The 20,990-nt window shown below is 39.6% G+C and overlaps 1 protein-coding gene across 1 annotated transcript in view; it reads left to right on the top strand.

Moving 5' to 3' along the window:
- Positions 1-13,673, top strand: part of MS3_00001151 (uncharacterized protein) — a 45,537-nt gene extending 31,864 nt beyond the window's left edge. The window contains exons 2-6 of the mRNA XM_051208649.1: positions 10,271-10,446; positions 10,477-10,620; positions 10,653-10,784; positions 12,394-13,461; positions 13,505-13,673. Coding sequence (XP_051071358.1) covers positions 10,356-10,446; positions 10,477-10,620; positions 10,653-10,784; positions 12,394-12,488 — 462 coding nt within the window. The 5' untranslated portion in view covers positions 10,271-10,355 and the 3' untranslated portion in view covers positions 12,489-13,461; positions 13,505-13,673. The remainder of the gene's footprint in view (positions 1-10,270; positions 10,447-10,476; positions 10,621-10,652; positions 10,785-12,393; positions 13,462-13,504) is intronic.
- Positions 13,674-20,990: the final 7,317 nt, after the last annotated feature.

Here is a 20,990-nt window from a genome sequence, read left to right as displayed (position 1 = left end):
TTTACTATAACAGCGTCCCCAAAACGGGCCGAATTTTCCCCGAAATTTGGAGATCGGGTTTGTACCGTTCCTTTCGGCAACACACCAGCTACATAATGGCATCGATCATTGTCATCTTGTCCGAAAAGAGCTCTTGTTGTACACCAAAACATTCAGCTTTATGAAAGCATCGTGAATCGGTCAACAGACTTCCCACTCTCGAAAACGTATTCAGGTTTTATTTACTTCATATAAATAAAATATTAGAGATCCGTTTACGAATCCTAAACCCTTTAATTCCAAGTGTACGTCGAAAATCCACTTGATTACCCCAATTTCTAAACAACTTACCAATACATCACTTGTAAATTAATATGGGTAAACTACTACGTGCAAATTCCCGCAGCACTCCATAAACTACAAATTGGGGTTGTCTGTATCTCAGGAGCACTGGAAGCACTTCTGTTATAGTAACGGTATTAACCTCCAGTTTCGAATACCAGGTTGTCTTAATACGGTCCCTGTGTTATTTCTGATTGTCGTTGGTTGTTTTATTAATAAATGTGAATGCATTCCTTGTGCATACTGAGTTCTCGGCCCATCTTTTCTCTTGTTAATTTGGAAAAGAATATATATTCTTCTCTAGATTAACATACTGCTCTTCACACTACCCCAGCATACAAGGTACTTCTAGGTTGGATGCTAACCTAACCAATGTTAGACGTTATACCTTGCGTTCCCAGTCTCCTAAGTTTGGGGAATTTCGGGGAAACCTCCTAAGTCAAATGACCTTCACCAAAGTTTGGGGAAAACACCAAATTTAGGGAATTTCCCCAGATCTGGAGAAGTTTTTGGGTCTTGGTGCCATTTCTTCGAAATTTCTTCAAAGTTTACTATAACAGCGTCCCCAAAACGGGCCGAATTTTCCCCGAAATTTGGAGATCGGGTTTGTACCGTTCCTTTCGGCAACACACCAGCTACATAATGGCATCGATCATTGTCATCTTGTCCGAAAAGAGCTCTTGTTGTACACCAAAACATTCAGCTTTATGAAAGCATCGTGAATCGGTCAACAGACTTCCCACTCTCGAAAACGTATTCAGGTTTTATTTACTTCATATAAATAAAATATTAGAGATCCGTTTACGAATCCTAAACCCTTTAATTCCAAGTGTACGTCGAAAATCCACTTGATTACCCCAATTTCTAAACAACTTACCAATACATCACTTGTAAATTAATATGGGTAAACTACTACGTGCAAATTCCCGCAGCACTCCATAAACTACAAATTGGGGTTGTCTGTATCTCAGGAGCACTGGAAGCACTTCTGTTATAGTAACGGTATTAACCTCCAGTTTCGAATACCAGGTTGTCTTAATACGGTCCCTGTGTTATTTCTGATTGTCGTTGGTTGTTTTATTAATAAATGTGAATGCATTCCTTGTGCATACTGAGTTCTCGGCCCATCTTTTCTCTTGTTAATTTGGAAAAGAATATATATTCTTCTCTAGATTAACATACTGCTCTTCACACTACCCCAGCATACAAGGTACTTCTAGGTTGGATGCTAACCTAACCAATGTTAGACGTTATACCTTGCGTTCCCAGTCTCCTAAGTTTGGGGAATTTCGGGGAAACCTCCTAAGTCAAATGACCTTCACCAAAGTTTGGGGAAAACACCAAATTTAGGGAATTTCCCCAGATCTGGAGAAGTTTTTGGGTCTTGGTGCCATTTCTTCGAAATTTCTTCAAAGTTTACTATAACAGCGTCCCCAAAACGGGCCGAATTTTCCCCGAAATTTGGAGATCGGGTTTGTACCGTTCCTTTCGGCAACACACCAGCTACATAATGGCATCGATCATTGTCATCTTGTCCGAAAAGAGCTCTTGTTGTACACCAAAACATTCAGCTTTATGAAAGCATCGTGAATCGGTCAACAGACTTCCCACTCTCGAAAACGTATTCAGGTTTTATTTACTTCATATAAATAAAATATTAGAGATCCGTTTACGAATCCTAAACCCTTTAATTCCAAGTGTACGTCGAAAATCCACTTGATTACCCCAATTTCTAAACAACTTACCAATACATCACTTGTAAATTAATATGGGTAAACTACTACGTGCAAATTCCCGCAGCACTCCATAAACTACAAATTGGGGTTGTCTGTATCTCAGGAGCACTGGAAGCACTTCTGTTATAGTAACGGTATTAACCTCCAGTTTCGAATACCAGGTTGTCTTAATACGGTCCCTGTGTTATTTCTGATTGTCGTTGGTTGTTTTATTAATAAATGTGAATGCATTCCTTGTGCATACTGAGTTCTCGGCCCATCTTTTCTCTTGTTAATTTGGAAAAGAATATATATTCTTCTCTAGATTAACATACTGCTCTTCACACTACCCCAGCATACAAGGTACTTCTAGGTTGGATGCTAACCTAACCAATGTTAGACGTTATACCTTGCGTTCCCAGTCTCCTAAGTTTGGGGAATTTCGGGGAAACCTCCTAAGTCAAATGACCTTCACCAAAGTTTGGGGAAAACACCAAATTTAGGGGAATTTCCCCAGATCTGGAGAAGTTTTTGGGTCTTGGTGCCATTTCTTCGAAATTTCTTCAAAGTTTACTATAACAGCGTCCCCAAAACGGGCCGAATTTTCCCCGAAATTTGGAGATCGGGTTTGTACCGTTCCTTTCGGCAACACACCAGCTACATAATGGCATCGATCATTGTCATCTTGTCCGAAAAGAGCTCTTGTTGTACACCAAAACATTCAGCTTTATGAAAGCATCGTGAATCGGTCAACAGACTTCCCACTCTCGAAAACGTATTCAGGTTTTATTTACTTCATATAAATAAAATATTAGAGATCCGTTTACGAATCCTAAACCCTTTAATTCCAAGTGTACGTCGAAAATCCACTTGATTACCCCAATTTCTAAACAACTTACCAATACATCACTTGTAAATTAATATGGGTAAACTACTACGTGCAAATTCCCGCAGCACTCCATAAACTACAAATTGGGGTTGTCTGTATCTCAGGAGCACTGGAAGCACTTCTGTTATAGTAACGGTATTAACCTCCAGTTTCGAATACCAGGTTGTCTTAATACGGTCCCTGTGTTATTTCTGATTGTCGTTGGTTGTTTTATTAATAAATGTGAATGCATTCCTTGTGCATACTGAGTTCTCGGCCCATCTTTTCTCTTGTTAATTTGGAAAAGAATATATATTCTTCTCTAGATTAACATACTGCTCTTCACACTACCCCAGCATACAAGGTACTTCTAGGTTGGATGCTAACCTAACCAATGTTAGACGTTATACCTTGCGTTCCCAGTCTCCTAAGTTTGGGGAATTTCGGGGAAACCTCCTAAGTCAAATGACCTTCACCAAAGTTTGGGGAAAACACCAAATTTAGGGAATTTCCCCAGATCTGGAGAAGTTTTTGGGTCTTGGTGCCATTTCTTCGAAATTTCTTCAAAGTTTACTATAACAGCGTCCCCAAAACGGGCCGAATTTTCCCCGAAATTTGGAGATCGGGTTTGTACCGTTCCTTTCGGCAACACACCAGCTACATAATGGCATCGATCATTGTCATCTTGTCCGAAAAGAGCTCTTGTTGTACACCAAAACATTCAGCTTTATGAAAGCATCGTGAATCGGTCAACAGACTTCCCACTCTCGAAAACGTATTCAGGTTTTATTTACTTCATATAAATAAAATATTAGAGATCCGTTTACGAATCCTAAACCCTTTAATTCCAAGTGTACGTCGAAAATCCACTTGATTACCCCAATTTCTAAACAACTTACCAATACATCACTTGTAAATTAATATGGGTAAACTACTACGTGCAAATTCCCGCAGCACTCCATAAACTACAAATTGGGGTTGTCTGTATCTCAGGAGCACTGGAAGCACTTCTGTTATAGTAACGGTATTAACCTCCAGTTTCGAATACCAGGTTGTCTTAATACGGTCCCTGTGTTATTTCTGATTGTCGTTGGTTGTTTTATTAATAAATGTGAATGCATTCCTTGTGCATACTGAGTTCTCGGCCCATCTTTTCTCTTGTTAATTTGGAAAAGAATATATATTCTTCTCTAGATTAACATACTGCTCTTCACACTACCCCAGCATACAAGGTACTTCTAGGTTGGATGCTAACCTAACCAATGTTAGACGTTATACCTTGCGTTCCCAGTCTCCTAAGTTTGGGGAATTTCGGGGAAACCTCCTAAGTCAAATGACCTTCACCAAAGTTTGGGGAAAACACCAAATTTAGGGGAATTTCCCCAGATCTGGAGAAGTTTTTGGGTCTTGGTGCCATTTCTTCGAAATTTCTTCAAAGTTTACTATAACAGCGTCCCCAAAACGGGCCGAATTTTCCCCGAAATTTGGAGATCGGGTTTGTACCGTTCCTTTCGGCAACACACCAGCTACATAATGGCATCGATCATTGTCATCTTGTCCGAAAAGAGCTCTTGTTGTACACCAAAACATTCAGCTTTATGAAAGCATCGTGAATCGGTCAACAGACTTCCCACTCTCGAAAACGTATTCAGGTTTTATTTACTTCATATAAATAAAATATTAGAGATCCGTTTACGAATCCTAAACCCTTTAATTCCAAGTGTACGTCGAAAATCCACTTGATTACCCCAATTTCTAAACAACTTACCAATACATCACTTGTAAATTAATATGGGTAAACTACTACGTGCAAATTCCCGCAGCACTCCATAAACTACAAATTGGGGTTGTCTGTATCTCAGGAGCACTGGAAGCACTTCTGTTATAGTAACGGTATTAACCTCCAGTTTCGAATACCAGGTTGTCTTAATACGGTCCCTGTGTTATTTCTGATTGTCGTTGGTTGTTTTATTAATAAATGTGAATGCATTCCTTGTGCATACTGAGTTCTCGGCCCATCTTTTCTCTTGTTAATTTGGAAAAGAATATATATTCTTCTCTAGATTAACATACTGCTCTTCACACTACCCCAGCATACAAGGTACTTCTAGGTTGGATGCTAACCTAACCAATGTTAGACGTTATACCTTGCGTTCCCAGTCTCCTAAGTTTGGGGAATTTCGGGGAAACCTCCTAAGTCAAATGACCTTCACCAAAGTTTGGGGAAAACACCAAATTTAGGGAATTTCCCCAGATCTGGAGAAGTTTTTGGGTCTTGGTGCCATTTCTTCGAAATTTCTTCAAAGTTTACTATAACAGCGTCCCCAAAACGGGCCGAATTTTCCCCGAAATTTGGAGATCGGGTTTGTACCGTTCCTTTCGGCAACACACCAGCTACATAATGGCATCGATCATTGTCATCTTGTCCGAAAAGAGCTCTTGTTGTACACCAAAACATTCAGCTTTATGAAAGCATCGTGAATCGGTCAACAGACTTCCCACTCTCGAAAACGTATTCAGGTTTTATTTACTTCATATAAATAAAATATTAGAGATCCGTTTACGAATCCTAAACCCTTTAATTCCAAGTGTACGTCGAAAATCCACTTGATTACCCCAATTTCTAAACAACTTACCAATACATCACTTGTAAATTAATATGGGTAAACTACTACGTGCAAATTCCCGCAGCACTCCATAAACTACAAATTGGGGTTGTCTGTATCTCAGGAGCACTGGAAGCACTTCTGTTATAGTAACGGTATTAACCTCCAGTTTCGAATACCAGGTTGTCTTAATACGGTCCCTGTGTTATTTCTGATTGTCGTTGGTTGTTTTATTAATAAATGTGAATGCATTCCTTGTGCATACTGAGTTCTCGGCCCATCTTTTCTCTTGTTAATTTGGAAAAGAATATATATTCTTCTCTAGATTAACATACTGCTCTTCACACTACCCCAGCATACAAGGTACTTCTAGGTTGGATGCTAACCTAACCAATGTTAGACGTTATACCTTGCGTTCCCAGTCTCCTAAGTTTGGGGAATTTCGGGAAACCTCCTAAGTCAAATGACCTTCACCAAAGTTTGGGGAAAACACCAAATTTAGGGGAATTTCCCCAGATCTGGAGAAGTTTTTGGGTCTTGGTGCCATTTCTTCGAAATTTCTTCAAAGTTTACTATAACAGCGTCCCCAAAACGGGCCGAATTTTCCCCGAAATTTGGAGATCGGGTTTGTACCGTTCCTTTCGGCAACACACCAGCTACATAATGGCATCGATCATTGTCATCTTGTCCGAAAAGAGCTCTTGTTGTACACCAAAACATTCAGCTTTATGAAAGCATCGTGAATCGGTCAACAGACTTCCCACTCTCGAAAACGTATTCAGGTTTTATTTACTTCATATAAATAAAATATTAGAGATCCGTTTACGAATCCTAAACCCTTTAATTCCAAGTGTACGTCGAAAATCCACTTGATTACCCCAATTTCTAAACAACTTACCAATACATCACTTGTAAATTAATATGGGTAAACTACTACGTGCAAATTCCCGCAGCACTCCATAAACTACAAATTGGGGTTGTCTGTATCTCAGGAGCACTGGAAGCACTTCTGTTATAGTAACGGTATTAACCTCCAGTTTCGAATACCAGGTTGTCTTAATACGGTCCCTGTGTTATTTCTGATTGTCGTTGGTTGTTTTATTAATAAATGTGAATGCATTCCTTGTGCATACTGAGTTCTCGGCCCATCTTTTCTCTTGTTAATTTGGAAAAGAATATATATTCTTCTCTAGATTAACATACTGCTCTTCACACTACCCCAGCATACAAGGTACTTCTAGGTTGGATGCTAACCTAACCAATGTTAGACGTTATACCTTGCGTTCCCAGTCTCCTAAGTTTGGGGAATTTCGGGAAACCTCCTAAGTCAAATGACCTTCACCAAAGTTTGGGGAAAACACCAAATTTAGGGAATTTCCCCAGATCTGGAGAAGTTTTTGGGTCTTGGTGCCATTTCTTCGAAATTTCTTCAAAGTTTACTATAACAGCGTCCCCAAAACGGGCCGAATTTTCCCCGAAATTTGGAGATCGGGTTTGTACCGTTCCTTTCGGCAACACACCAGCTACATAATGGCATCGATCATTGTCATCTTGTCCGAAAAGAGCTCTTGTTGTACACCAAAACATTCAGCTTTATGAAAGCATCGTGAATCGGTCAACAGACTTCCCACTCTCGAAAACGTATTCAGGTTTTATTTACTTCATATAAATAAAATATTAGAGATCCGTTTACGAATCCTAAACCCTTTAATTCCAAGTGTACGTCGAAAATCCACTTGATTACCCCAATTTCTAAACAACTTACCAATACATCACTTGTAAATTAATATGGGTAAACTACTACGTGCAAATTCCCGCAGCACTCCATAAACTACAAATTGGGGTTGTCTGTATCTCAGGAGCACTGGAAGCACTTCTGTTATAGTAACGGTATTAACCTCCAGTTTCGAATACCAGGTTGTCTTAATACGGTCCCTGTGTTATTTCTGATTGTCGTTGGTTGTTTTATTAATAAATGTGAATGCATTCCTTGTGCATACTGAGTTCTCGGCCCATCTTTTCTCTTGTTAATTTGGAAAAGAATATATATTCTTCTCTAGATTAACATACTGCTCTTCACACTACCCCAGCATACAAGGTACTTCTAGGTTGGATGCTAACCTAACCAATGTTAGACGTTATACCTTGCGTTCCCAGTCTCCTAAGTTTGGGGAATTTCGGGGAAACCTCCTAAGTCAAATGACCTTCACCAAAGTTTGGGGAAAACACCAAATTTAGGGAATTTCCCCAGATCTGGAGAAGTTTTTGGGTCTTGGTGCCATTTCTTCGAAATTTCTTCAAAGTTTACTATAACAGCGTCCCCAAAACGGGCCGAATTTTCCCCGAAATTTGGAGATCGGGTTTGTACCGTTCCTTTCGGCAACACACCAGCTACATAATGGCATCGATCATTGTCATCTTGTCCGAAAAGAGCTCTTGTTGTACACCAAAACATTCAGCTTTATGAAAGCATCGTGAATCGGTCAACAGACTTCCCACTCTCGAAAACGTATTCAGGTTTTATTTACTTCATATAAATAAAATATTAGAGATCCGTTTACGAATCCTAAACCCTTTAATTCCAAGTGTACGTCGAAAATCCACTTGATTACCCCAATTTCTAAACAACTTACCAATACATCACTTGTAAATTAATATGGGTAAACTACTACGTGCAAATTCCCGCAGCACTCCATAAACTACAAATTGGGGTTGTCTGTATCTCAGGAGCACTGGAAGCACTTCTGTTATAGTAACGGTATTAACCTCCAGTTTCGAATACCAGGTTGTCTTAATACGGTCCCTGTGTTATTTCTGATTGTCGTTGGTTGTTTTATTAATAAATGTGAATGCATTCCTTGTGCATACTGAGTTCTCGGCCCATCTTTTCTCTTGTTAATTTGGAAAAGAATATATATTCTTCTCTAGATTAACATACTGCTCTTCACACTACCCCAGCATACAAGGTACTTCTAGGTTGGATGCTAACCTAACCAATGTTAGACGTTATACCTTGCGTTCCCAGTCTCCTAAGTTTGGGGAATTTCGGGGAAACCTCCTAAGTCAAATGACCTTCACCAAAGTTTGGGGAAAACACCAAATTTAGGGGAATTTCCCCAGATCTGGAGAAGTTTTTGGGTCTTGGTGCCATTTCTTCGAAATTTCTTCAAAGTTTACTATAACAGCGTCCCCAAAACGGGCCGAATTTTCCCCGAAATTTGGAGATCGGGTTTGTACCGTTCCTTTCGGCAACACACCAGCTACATAATGGCATCGATCATTGTCATCTTGTCCGAAAAGAGCTCTTGTTGTACACCAAAACATTCAGCTTTATGAAAGCATCGTGAATCGGTCAACAGACTTCCCACTCTCGAAAACGTATTCAGGTTTTATTTACTTCATATAAATAAAATATTAGAGATCCGTTTACGAATCCTAAACCCTTTAATTCCAAGTGTACGTCGAAAATCCACTTGATTACCCCAATTTCTAAACAACTTACCAATACATCACTTGTAAATTAATATGGGTAAACTACTACGTGCAAATTCCCGCAGCACTCCATAAACTACAAATTGGGGTTGTCTGTATCTCAGGAGCACTGGAAGCACTTCTGTTATAGTAACGGTATTAACCTCCAGTTTCGAATACCAGGTTGTCTTAATACGGTCCCTGTGTTATTTCTGATTGTCGTTGGTTGTTTTATTAATAAATGTGAATGCATTCCTTGTGCATACTGAGTTCTCGGCCCATCTTTTCTCTTGTTAATTTGGAAAAGAATATATATTCTTCTCTAGATTAACATACTGCTCTTCACACTACCCCAGCATACAAGGTACTTCTAGGTTGGATGCTAACCTAACCAATGTTAGACGTTATACCTTGCGTTCCCAGTCTCCTAAGTTTGGGGAATTTCGGGGAAACCTCCTAAGTCAAATGACCTTCACCAAAGTTTGGGGAAAACACCAAATTTAGGGAATTTCCCCAGATCTGGAGAAGTTTTTGGGTCTTGGTGCCATTTCTTCGAAATTTCTTCAAAGTTTACTATAACAGCGTCCCCAAAACGGGCCGAATTTTCCCCGAAATTTGGAGATCGGGTTTGTACCGTTCCTTTCGGCAACACACCAGCTACATAATGGCATCGATCATTGTCATCTTGTCCGAAAAGAGCTCTTGTTGTACACCAAAACATTCAGCTTTATGAAAGCATCGTGAATCGGTCAACAGACTTCCCACTCTCGAAAACGTATTCAGGTTTTATTTACTTCATATAAATAAAATATTAGAGATCCGTTTACGAATCCTAAACCCTTTAATTCCAAGTGTACGTCGAAAATCCACTTGATTACCCCAATTTCTAAACAACTTACCAATACATCACTTGTAAATTAATATGGGTAAACTACTACGTGCAAATTCCCGCAGCACTCCATAAACTACAAATTGGGGTTGTCTGTATCTCAGGTGTATGAGGGTTATTCAGACTGGGAAGTAGCTTGTGTCAAGTACTTGAGTTGTTAAGCCATAGCTTAATCAATAAAGGTATTTATTTGGTGTAGTAACTATTCATCAGACTTTAGTCGAACAAAGTTCCGTTCATGAATTGAAATCACCAGCAATTAATACTTTACTCATTAAGTGCTTAGATTTAATCGTGTTGTTCTAATATTACTGCACTTCATCAATGGCTTTGCTTTTAAAATTTCATTGGTAATTGATATCTCTTGGTATTTTGGAGTATCATCGTTTTTCACTTCTAGTTATTGGAAACTAAATACGCCCACACACTTCGCTACATTTTTTTGGTCAGGCTTTATTCTCACGGGACTGAACTTAAAAATTGAAATGTATGCGTTATTAGGTCGATCACCTTCCCTTATTTCAAAAACCATCCGATTGAGTAGAATATTCAGCACAAGTTGTAAACTGACCTCCAGTAAGTCAATATCTTTTTGAATAAAACCAGATGTGTACTATACCAAAAAACACGAGTGGATCAAGGTCAGTGGTGATGTCGGGATTGTAGGAATTTCTAAATATGCTGAACAGAAACTGGGTGATATAGTGTACGTTGAGTTACCTACTATTGGAGACAAGATCAAGGTTAATGGTATTTACTGGTATTATGATAACTAAAAGTAGACCAATGTGCCGTTGTCGAATCAGTCAAAGCTGTTAGCGAAGTATACTCTCCAGTGTCAGGTACCATAATTGAAGTCAATCCAGATGTTGAAAAAAATACAAAAATAATCAATCAGTCCCCTTTAGATGAAGGTACGTTATGCGTGTTTGAATCTTCTGGTTGCATACAAACCTTTTCCGTCGATATGAAGTCGTATTTCTCAAAAGGGTCGTCAGAAAATTCTGCAGTGTAATTAGTTACTCAAAATGAGCACCATAAGCATGATCCCAAAAAATCAAATAAATAACGAGAAATGAAATTTTTTAAGTAAGATCCAAGTCCATCCATCCCACTATCATCAGTTGTGAACCACGTCACCGAGCTTTCAGTTACAGTTTTCCAAGTACTGAGCATCCCAGTCAGGTCGCCTGTATCCCTCCAACAAAAAATCTGTTGAGTTGTAGATTGATAATTGCTATCTTCATCTGTTTACCCACCTTAATACTGTTTCATCTTGCATCAAATATGAGTACTGGTTTGGAGTAGATAACATATCTAGTCAACGTCGTCTAGCCTGCTGTGATTACCTAGAACTATGCATCTGACCCCAGGATTATCGACTTATTACTCCCTCCCTATTTTAGCAACACTTCGATTTTGCATTTCCGACTACAAACTCCAGATTTCGATTATGGCGTTTGCCTCTCCCTTACTAAATATGAAAATGCTGCGACAGGAAATTATTATAAAGCTTACTTTGACGACAAAAATGTGAAAATTATATTTCAACAGAAACCATTCTGAGGCTTAGTGGACCTTAAAGAAGATATGGTTTGCTACAAAAAAAAACACCAGTAACAACTATGCACAACGTTCTATTTTAGGAAATAGATTTTTAATAAAACATCTCAACTAGATCCAAACACGATAATAGGCTGAAATGTCTTCGTAATGGCTACGAAAAGTGCTAGACAACATGATCCAAAGGAAGGCACAAGGACGCAGTAGTAGTTGGCACCTAATTTCGGCTCATCAAGTAGACAAGTTCAAAGGTCGACCGTCAATGAAATTGCCACCAAATAGGCAGGCTAGTGATTTGTTTTTAGACTGTTCTACGGAAATAATAGATAAAATGTTCCAAGTAATAATCCAACTTTCCTCCGATTCCCCACCATCCCTCGTCCTAAATAGTGACTACCGTATTGGTAACATATCTAATTAGAATTTTGACGTGCGATCACGCTCCATTAAAGTGCTCACGTTTCATTCTCATAAGGCACGTTTAGGATTTAGTAAGCAGTGGTTTTGTTTCTTGATCCTAATCGCAGGTTGTTACTCCTGAAGCAAAACAAAATTGCTTATAGGACGTCGACTTATTTCGTTCTCCACACTAAATATGTTCCGGAGACGAATTTATTTATAAAAGGGATTACTTTAATTACTTCAAAACCATGACATTGATTTCCATCTCCAATTTGGTACTCTCGCTTATGTTGTGTATGTTCTTGTCACAAGGTACTAAGAAAACACAGACCCGAAAAATTGTTTTAAATCTTATTATGGCAAACCGGATCTTCGTATATACTGCATAACAGCCTATGTTGTATAGTTAGTATTATATTTTGCCTTTTATGCATGTAAATATGCATAGAGAAATTTTAGCATTGATTCTATCATCCTTGTTTTTAAAGCTAATATTTTGTTAGGAAACACATAACTTTTAGCTTAATTTTAACAGTTGCTGTTTATTTCATTTTCCAGGCTGGCTTTTCAAGCTTCGACTTTCAGACTTATCACAAATCAAGGACCTTTTATCTGAAGGAAATTATGATGAATTTTTGACCTCTGAATCTTGATGCTGTAACATATTCTTCAGTTCGTTTCTTTAGGCATTACAAACCTCCACCGTTCTTATTTTGAACAATTAAACGTTATTTAGCGTATGATTGGGTTGCTAAGTTCTTCGAGACCACCTCAGCACATTTTAATCTTAGTTTTATATATTTTTACTTGTGAATAGCTTCTATTTATAGGACATAAACGTCTGAGTACATAATGGCAGAGTCATAATATTTGTAGGAAGAGGAAAGAATCGTACAGCCTGTAAATAAACAGACACCCATGAAATTTCATTAAAGGTAAAGTTCGGTAGAAATACAGTCTAGAAAGTTCTCCAATTAAGGAAACCCATCTCACTTTTATGAACAATGTAGCTAGAAACTACAGTGTGATTCTTGGCCCGTGTATAATGTCTCAACATACTTAGTTGCAGCATCTCCAGGACCCCAACTAAGCAATCTTAATGGACCTACAGGTCTCACTCCTATTCGCCTATATTGCATATCATGACGCCATGTCATAAGCTGACCACATTTCCGCTTCCTCGATTTAGTCGCTGCGTCAGCAAGTAACGTGCGGTGTGAAAGGTATCAGAATAACATTAGGAAAAAAAACTCGAAGTCAGTGTTTCAAGATAGTGATACTGAAGGTACTATAGATGTTTAAACACACTCCCAAACCTCAGCATTTTTAGCCTTGTGTTCTCACCGTATGTAAGCAATCCCTCGTAAACAGTGTTAACCAAACTCAGAGAATCTCCCAATATTCCAAGGTCAAAAATTCCAGAATTCATGAGCACAGACAAACTTCGCTCGCCGGTGTGTTATCAAACTTTGATACCCAATCTTATATCATTACTACGCCAAAGAGGATGCAGATGGACATAAGCCACCGATCTAAGATTCACTTGTCAAGGACTTTCCAAATTGTTATTTTTTTCGAATGTAAACCCTGTTACTATCCCGATAATCTTCCGTTGTCAGGATGAAGGTAAATGAATGTTCAAATTTTAATCCTTGGGTTGGCTTGTTAGAAGCACGTTGGATATTCAAAGCCTGGAATTCGGGACTGCCTGTCACGAATATCGTCATGAAAAGATGTCTCAGTATCAGAGCCGCGCTAAGTTGTTTGTGAGTATACGTTTCTCTTCTTGTATGCAGCAAGTCTCTGCATTGGGTTGCAAGGTGACAACTGTCTTCGTTTTTTTTGTGCGGCTAACGTTTGCTGCGTGGTTGTACTTCGTTCTCTAGTAAGAAATCAGAATATAGTTCAAAAGACTAGTAATTATTATCACTGATTACAATAAAAAACTACGATTTAACTGTGGCGTAGGTTCCCTTCAATTTATGTCTAACTCTCCTTGAAATGTACATTTACACCCCTTTAATATGTATTGTAGTTAGGCCCAAAATATATATATAGTTCACGAACAGTATAATTCAAGAAATAATCGGAAAACTAGTTGCACAATAGTAATTGGCAACGAAGCACTATATCTACATTTAGCGGTAATTGAAATAAATAATCCTTCTAGATATACCTTTCGCCGCAGACTAATTTCACTTGAAGAACCGTTAGTTACGCGGTGGACCATCCTGAAAAAACCTTATTGGACGGTCGTGGCCTGTGAAATCAACTGAGTCGAGAGTCAGAAACTTACTAACTAATCACAGTTGGATACATTATTTTGTTGCAACATCCATGAGGTGCCTGTAACTGTTATGAGAGTATGATCGTCTACTGTTAGATAGACCAGACTTATATCTTTATCACCTAGGGCTCATTATTAGGGTCCGAGTCGAACAAGTAACCTGTATTCAGATCTACTTGGTCGTTAAATTTCTGGACGAGCCATTTTAGTCGGTCAGAGGTATTATTTATTTGAACACATAAATATTGGTACAAAGGAGAACCAGATACGTATGCGCCACAATAATGAGAATGTGAAGAGATAAGGTGCGTATATGAAAAAGGGGAACAGAGATTAGTGTATGACTGAAATAAATAATAATGGGAGCGGCAGTTCAACAAGCAAAAGTACAGTCGGAGGGGATTCTTCCAGTTGAAGAGGTCACGTCCTTCCTTATGAAGTAAAGTTACAGCAGAAGCGCCACTGGCTTCTATCCTGAGCCATATCTGATAGTCTCCGGCCACTGTGTTGCACCATGTCTAGGACCCCGACCAGGGAGTCACGAAGGACCGACAGGAGCCAGCCCTGTACAGCTTTCATATCACGACACCATATCATACACTGACCACCAGTGTTGGCGAATAATACACGAGGTGGAATTCTCTGGGGAGACATTCGTAGGACATGTCCAAGTCACCGAAGTCGGTGTTCCAAGATGGTGACACAAATTGAATGATCGTCGCTGTGCCCGGACACACGATGCTACTGGATGTCAGCAATCCTGCGGAGACAACGATGATCAACCACAGAGTCGTCTAACATCCTAAACTCGGAGAGGCCAGGTTTCACAAGCATAGAACGAAACTGCTCTCACCGACGCGTTGTAGATCTGATGTTTTACAGTCAGGCTAACATCACGTTTACTAGGATAGAGTGGACGTTATGTATGTAACTAAGGTCATGCACATTATTCATATCCGGTCTCCTATTTTTGTCTAATTGGTCGTATTCCATATTTCCGCTCATGGTGAGTCACTGACAGTTCATCTGACTATAACTAAGAGTAATGCGTCTCTATTAATCGCAGGCATTCTAAGTCCAAAGTGACAACCCTTGTCGTATATAAGCTTATCAACAAAGCTATCCACCACGTTACTAAATTGGATAGTTTAGAGCGCAATTAAGCTTTTCGAAATATATTGACCTTAATTTACGCAAAACGTAGTAACGAGAAATCTTTAACCTTTGGGTTGACCAGCACAAGTAATTAGACTTTACTATTGTAACCACACGAACGTTTATTTCCTTGTCAATCTTAATATTTTCTCTACGTAATTAGTTATATTGCGCTCAACGAATTGTTAGCTTTTGGTCATTTCTTTTCTGTCTCCGTTACCGGTGGTGATCCCATATTTTGTATAATACATACTAGCTTCTAAACAAGTATGGTAAAGGATGAAGCATTACTATAAGTCTACCAAACTGCCTTAGTTGGCTCGAATCAAGATGCTTCGTCATAGCCGACTGATTAACAATATTTAGGAGATATTTAGTTAATAGTAATAGATCACAATGTGAAGTTATCGGTCTACAAAAAGATATGCACAGATAGACGGACGACACTTACAATTACAAATTTTCACAGTAACGTAAATGGATATCTAGTCCCTCGCATTAATGATATCCAATGAAGCTTACCAGTGTTTGATTTCCTTATTGTTTTTCAAGTGCACTGAACCTAAGCGGATTTATTAGAATAAGTACCTTATTCGTTCAGTAATGTCAAACACATTTTCGAAATGTCTAAACTCGATTATCATATAATTATTTGTAAACATACCAGGAAAATATTCATTTGATTCAAATATTGAAGCCTATTGATCTGTCAGGATATGTACTTCTCTGTCGTGAAATTAAATGGGGAGAAATACATAGTTGATCTACCTGCTTAGATCATTTCCATCCTTATAATCATACTCATCTCCGAAAACGTGCAGCTTGAGTGTTTTCGTAATTCTTTTCCACTAGACATTCGATTAACAGCCGGAAAATCATGTCACCACGTTTTTTCCCTTTGTTGTAAGCATTTTCATCCTCATACACCACCCAAATAATCGGACACCAGAGCAGCTCTACTGCAAAAGGTCATGTGTCCCAAAATTGGTTGCGGACCAATACGAGTCAAATCACAAACCTTGTCCTGAATACCCCTCAGAATTTATTACCAGTCAGTTATGAAATCCTTAGTTGTGTAAAGTGAAAAATTAGGCTGACGTTATCAAACGCATTAAATTATGCCACATTAAGTCAGTCATTCAATTACAACGTAGGACCTGGCACATATATGCATCGGTCCAAGTTGCCACATACCATTAGCACAGTAAGACAAACTCCAGATACATAGAAGTAGTTGCTTCAATGGTAGTAATATATAAAAGAAAGGTTGCATATAAGGATATATTACAGGAAGAAAGAATTAGTTGGTAGAAAGAAGGATATGGAGCGATTTTAATCTCATAGTTTAAGGGAAGACAGAGAGTGTATACACCTACGCCATTGTGATCGATTCTGAGCCATGTCACCCAGAGTGTCCAACAATTGGTTACGATATTCGCGCGTACCCCAACCAAGTAGTCTGCATCTACCAATATGGCTCATATCAGAAGTTAGTGACTTCAAGGACTGATGCCACGTTTTGGTTTGGCCGCCCCCAACTTTCTTCCAACCATCTCCAACACCGGTCAGCATTGCACGTCGTGGTAATCGGTGTTCGGGCATACGTAACACGTGGCCCAACCATCTCAGTCGATGAAGATTGACAGCCTCATCGACTGATTTACCACCATTCCCTAATACCCTACTTCTAACCTCACTATTACTTACCCGATGATCTCAGCAGATGCCAGCAATATCTCTAAGGCATCTGTGGTCAAATACTAGTAGCCTACGAGTGTATTCTGCTCTTAATGGCCACGTTTGGCAGCCGTAAAGTAGAACAGATCGAACTTCTGCGCAGTATACTAGTCCATTAATTGATAGACGGATATCTCGCCTTCGCCATAGGTGACGTAAGTTGGCCAAACGAGCTTTCCGAGCCCGTGCAGAGATTTCGTCAAACACCAATCCGTTATGGCTGATCAGACTTCCAAGACAAGTGAAGTTGTCAACGCGTTCGACCACTTCACTCCCTATCCTGAGTTCAGGTGTTGACGCAGGCTAGTCCTGGGACAACCACTTGCATTTAGATTGGGAGAATTGCATCCCAAACATTCTGGCATTGTTGCTTAGTGCTACCAAGAGACTCTACCTTTTATCGGCATCTTTGCCAAACAGGACTGTTATCCGCGTATTCTGAGTCAATAAATTGACCTCTTGGTAGGAGATCAATGCCCGAAAACTCAGTCGACGAGAGCCACATTAAGTGAGGTGAACGAAAATCGCTGCATATAAAGAATAGGTAAAATCCTGTTATCAATCCTACAGTATTCAAAAACATGACATGAATCAAGGTTATTGCTACAAAATCCCAACTGTTGGGATGGAAATCTACAAATTCCTGTTAATTCATCCACATAGAACTAAATGTGCTGGAAATCTTTCAATACTTGTCCACATTATAGTTGTATTGTGTTTTATACACTTATAAAATTAAAAAGTACAACTTATTATTTGACTGTCAATTAATCACCGGATATTACTGTATATATCAGTTCTAATTCCTTTTGATGTACAGAAATGGCTTAAGCCATTTTAGCCTATATGAAATTTAAACACACCGATAATTCCTAACATACTATACTTGGATCCCACCATATGTTAGCTACTGAACTCCAGAAAAAGCTCCTTTTAGGAATCTATATGATTGGATTAATTAGTTTCAATATTTTCTTTCACTCTTAAGTGGACTAGTCACTTATTAAAGGCGTATAACTAACGTAAAGTCTGGATTAGAACTACCTGGTAAATGGTGCATTAATTGAAGTATGCTTTAGAGAGGATTATTATCACTAAAGTAGTCAAATTACGATTATGTTACTTCTTTAGACTCGCGAAACCATCAGACAAAACACTCCTACCAGATTTAATTACCTATTCACTAAATCAGCGTCATAATGAATGGACTACGGCTCGAAGTCAACTTAATGTAATTAAGGAATTGAATGCGATCATGTATATTCCGAAGCTTTGGGATAAAAAAATTATTTGCAGCTCAGATGCATGATGACTTTTTTGAAGCGCCTCATAATTCTGTGTAGAAAGAAAATCAAACTACCAAATAAATTTATGCAACTGTAGAGGTGAAATTCTTCTAAATGGGATAACTCTTCATCTTCCTGAATCCATGACTTTACAGATACTTTAATCTCCGATATCCTTGGTGAGACTATAATTTATGGACGAGTGCCCACCTAATAACCAAGACCAAATGAAGGCTATAAACCTGCGTGAGGAATTAGAAGTACGACTTACAGTTTATGGTTAAGGTTGGGAATTAGATTTAGAGTTTCCATCACAAACTGAAATTAGCTATAATGCCAAAACTCTATTTATCCAAATGGATGAGTGAATTTAGCGCCGAAATCCGCCAAGATCTTATACGTGATTGGCTCGTCCATAAATTATAGTCTCGCCAGGTCCTTAATTATTTAATTGCGTTGTCTCCCTACCATATGAATAAGGAAAAGTATTGCGATTGTAGATCGTTAGCGTAGATTATCTGTGTCAAATGACTGGGGGGCCTACTAAAGGAAGACAGGAATGGTGTGACGAACCAGTTGGTTCGTTAGCTAGCTAACGCCGAAGTCACATCTCGGGATCAGCACCTTACGTGGACTACTCCATTGACGTATCAAGGTACTATAGATGCTTTGAAGACTGTACAACACAAAGGACGTTATTACAGAAATATATATAGTTAAGGTAGTGTAGCACGTATTCTTAGCGTTTACCTGCAGGCAGGAGCAATCTGAAACACAACACAACAGTCAGGACTGGCAGATGCCACTCAAGTGAGAACACGGCGTGCGAGCACAACAGAGATATATTAGAAATTGAAATACGCGGTTTTTGTACAAAAAGAGAAGTCTGTTGCAAAATAGTTTTACTCATCATCCAGCAGGTTTAGTTTGCGCAAGCTTTGTTCTTCTTCTTCTAATACGTTCACTTTCTGTTGTCCTGCAATAAGGAAAACAAACCTGCATTAATAAAGTTACACGTAATGATTTTCGATACTGTTACACTATCCCCTCTCCTCATGAGGCACTGTCCTCAGTGCCTGGTGCTGGACATGGGTATGCTACCCCTCCTTCTGGTGGCACTTTATAATGGCTGACGGCAGTCGGGGGGTTGACAAACGGGGTATCTAAGTGCACCGTTGTCTCGTCTGGCTTTAATTGATTGTAGTGTACTGTTATGACATCGTCTTGGGGTCGTTGGAGGTTACGTAAGACGAATGTAGTGGGAGACCTCATAAACACAACTTCGTAAGGTCCTTGCCAAGGGTGATGGAACTTGCTGCATGTCCCCGGTGGAGCCAAAGGGCGGTGCAGCCACACACGATCTCCGGGTTTATACACAGGTCCGTTCGTCTTGCGATCGTACACGTCCTTTTGGTGCTTGCTGGCATTTTGTAGATTGATCTTCACTAAGCGATAGGCGTCGGTTAGGCGGCTGCGAAGATTACGGATGTATACTACATGATCTTGGACCTCGCATGGTAACAGTGGTATTTGCAGCTCAACGGGTAGGCGCAATTCATGCCCAAAAAGTAGGGTCGCCGGTGAAAATCCTGTAGATCCGTGCACTGATGAGCGGTAAGCTAACAGACATTGTGGTATCACGTCATCCCAACATTCCGTCGACGACTTATTGATAAACGATTGAAGGAGAGCTTTGATAGTCCTGTTGGTTCTTTCCACTAAGCCGTTACCTTCTGGATGATATGCGGTAGTGTGTGTTTTCCGGATTCCCAATAATCGACATACCTGGGCGACAAGATGACTTTCAAAAGCTGAACCTTGGTCAGAATGGAGTGAGAGGGGAGCGCCGTACCGGGATACCCAATGATCAATGAAAGCACGAGTGACTGTGAGGGCATCTTGTTGTGGTATAGGAACAGCTTCACACCATTTGCTGAAATAGTCTACCATAACCAGTAAATAACGTTTTCCGTTCTTTGACGTTGTGAGTGGCCCCATAATATCGATGCCAACTCGCTGATGCGGACCTTCTGTCGTCATTGGAACTAAGGGTGCGCGGGGTGACTTGATAGCATAGCACGTGCTACAATTTTTGCAGAATTCTGCAACGTCTTCGTGGATGGATGGCCACCAAAACCTTCCGCAGATAGCATGTTCAGTCTTCCGTTTTCCTGAGTGCCCCAGTTCTCGGTGTACCTGCTCCATAATATTCTGAACTTGTATACGTGGTACTATCAATAGTGGTTGTTTTGATTCACTGACTATAAACAGCGTGTCTTCATACAATCTTAAACTGCCCCACTTGGCACAAAGACGGCGCGTCGCCAAGGAATGATCCTTTAACTCTGTCATAGATGGTTTATTATTGCCATGTAGTTGCCTCTGATAAATAAATCGCAGATCTGGGTCTTCTGCTTGAAGAGACGGCCAGTCGATCTCGGGGGCTGTGCTAAGGACGGCACTAATGGTATCAGGAGAATAAGGTTTACGAGATAGAGAATCAGCGTTTGTGTGTCGGCTTCCGGGTCGGTATTCACAGGTAAAATCAAACTCCTGCAACCTCTCCTGCCAGCGCGCTACCTGACCTTCTGGTTCACGGAACGAACGAAGCCACTGTAGTGCACGGTGGTCTGTGCGTACACGAAAGGGTCGTCCTAAGAGATAGTGACGAAAATGTTGCGAAAATTTTA

Source organism: Schistosoma haematobium, chromosome ZW (genome assembly GCF_000699445.3).
Source record: "Schistosoma haematobium chromosome ZW, whole genome shotgun sequence".
NCBI classification, from domain to species: domain Eukaryota; kingdom Metazoa; phylum Platyhelminthes; class Trematoda; order Strigeidida; family Schistosomatidae; genus Schistosoma; species Schistosoma haematobium.
The sequence above is the reverse complement of the archived record's forward strand: the minus strand, read 5'-3'. Positions and strand labels throughout refer to the sequence as shown.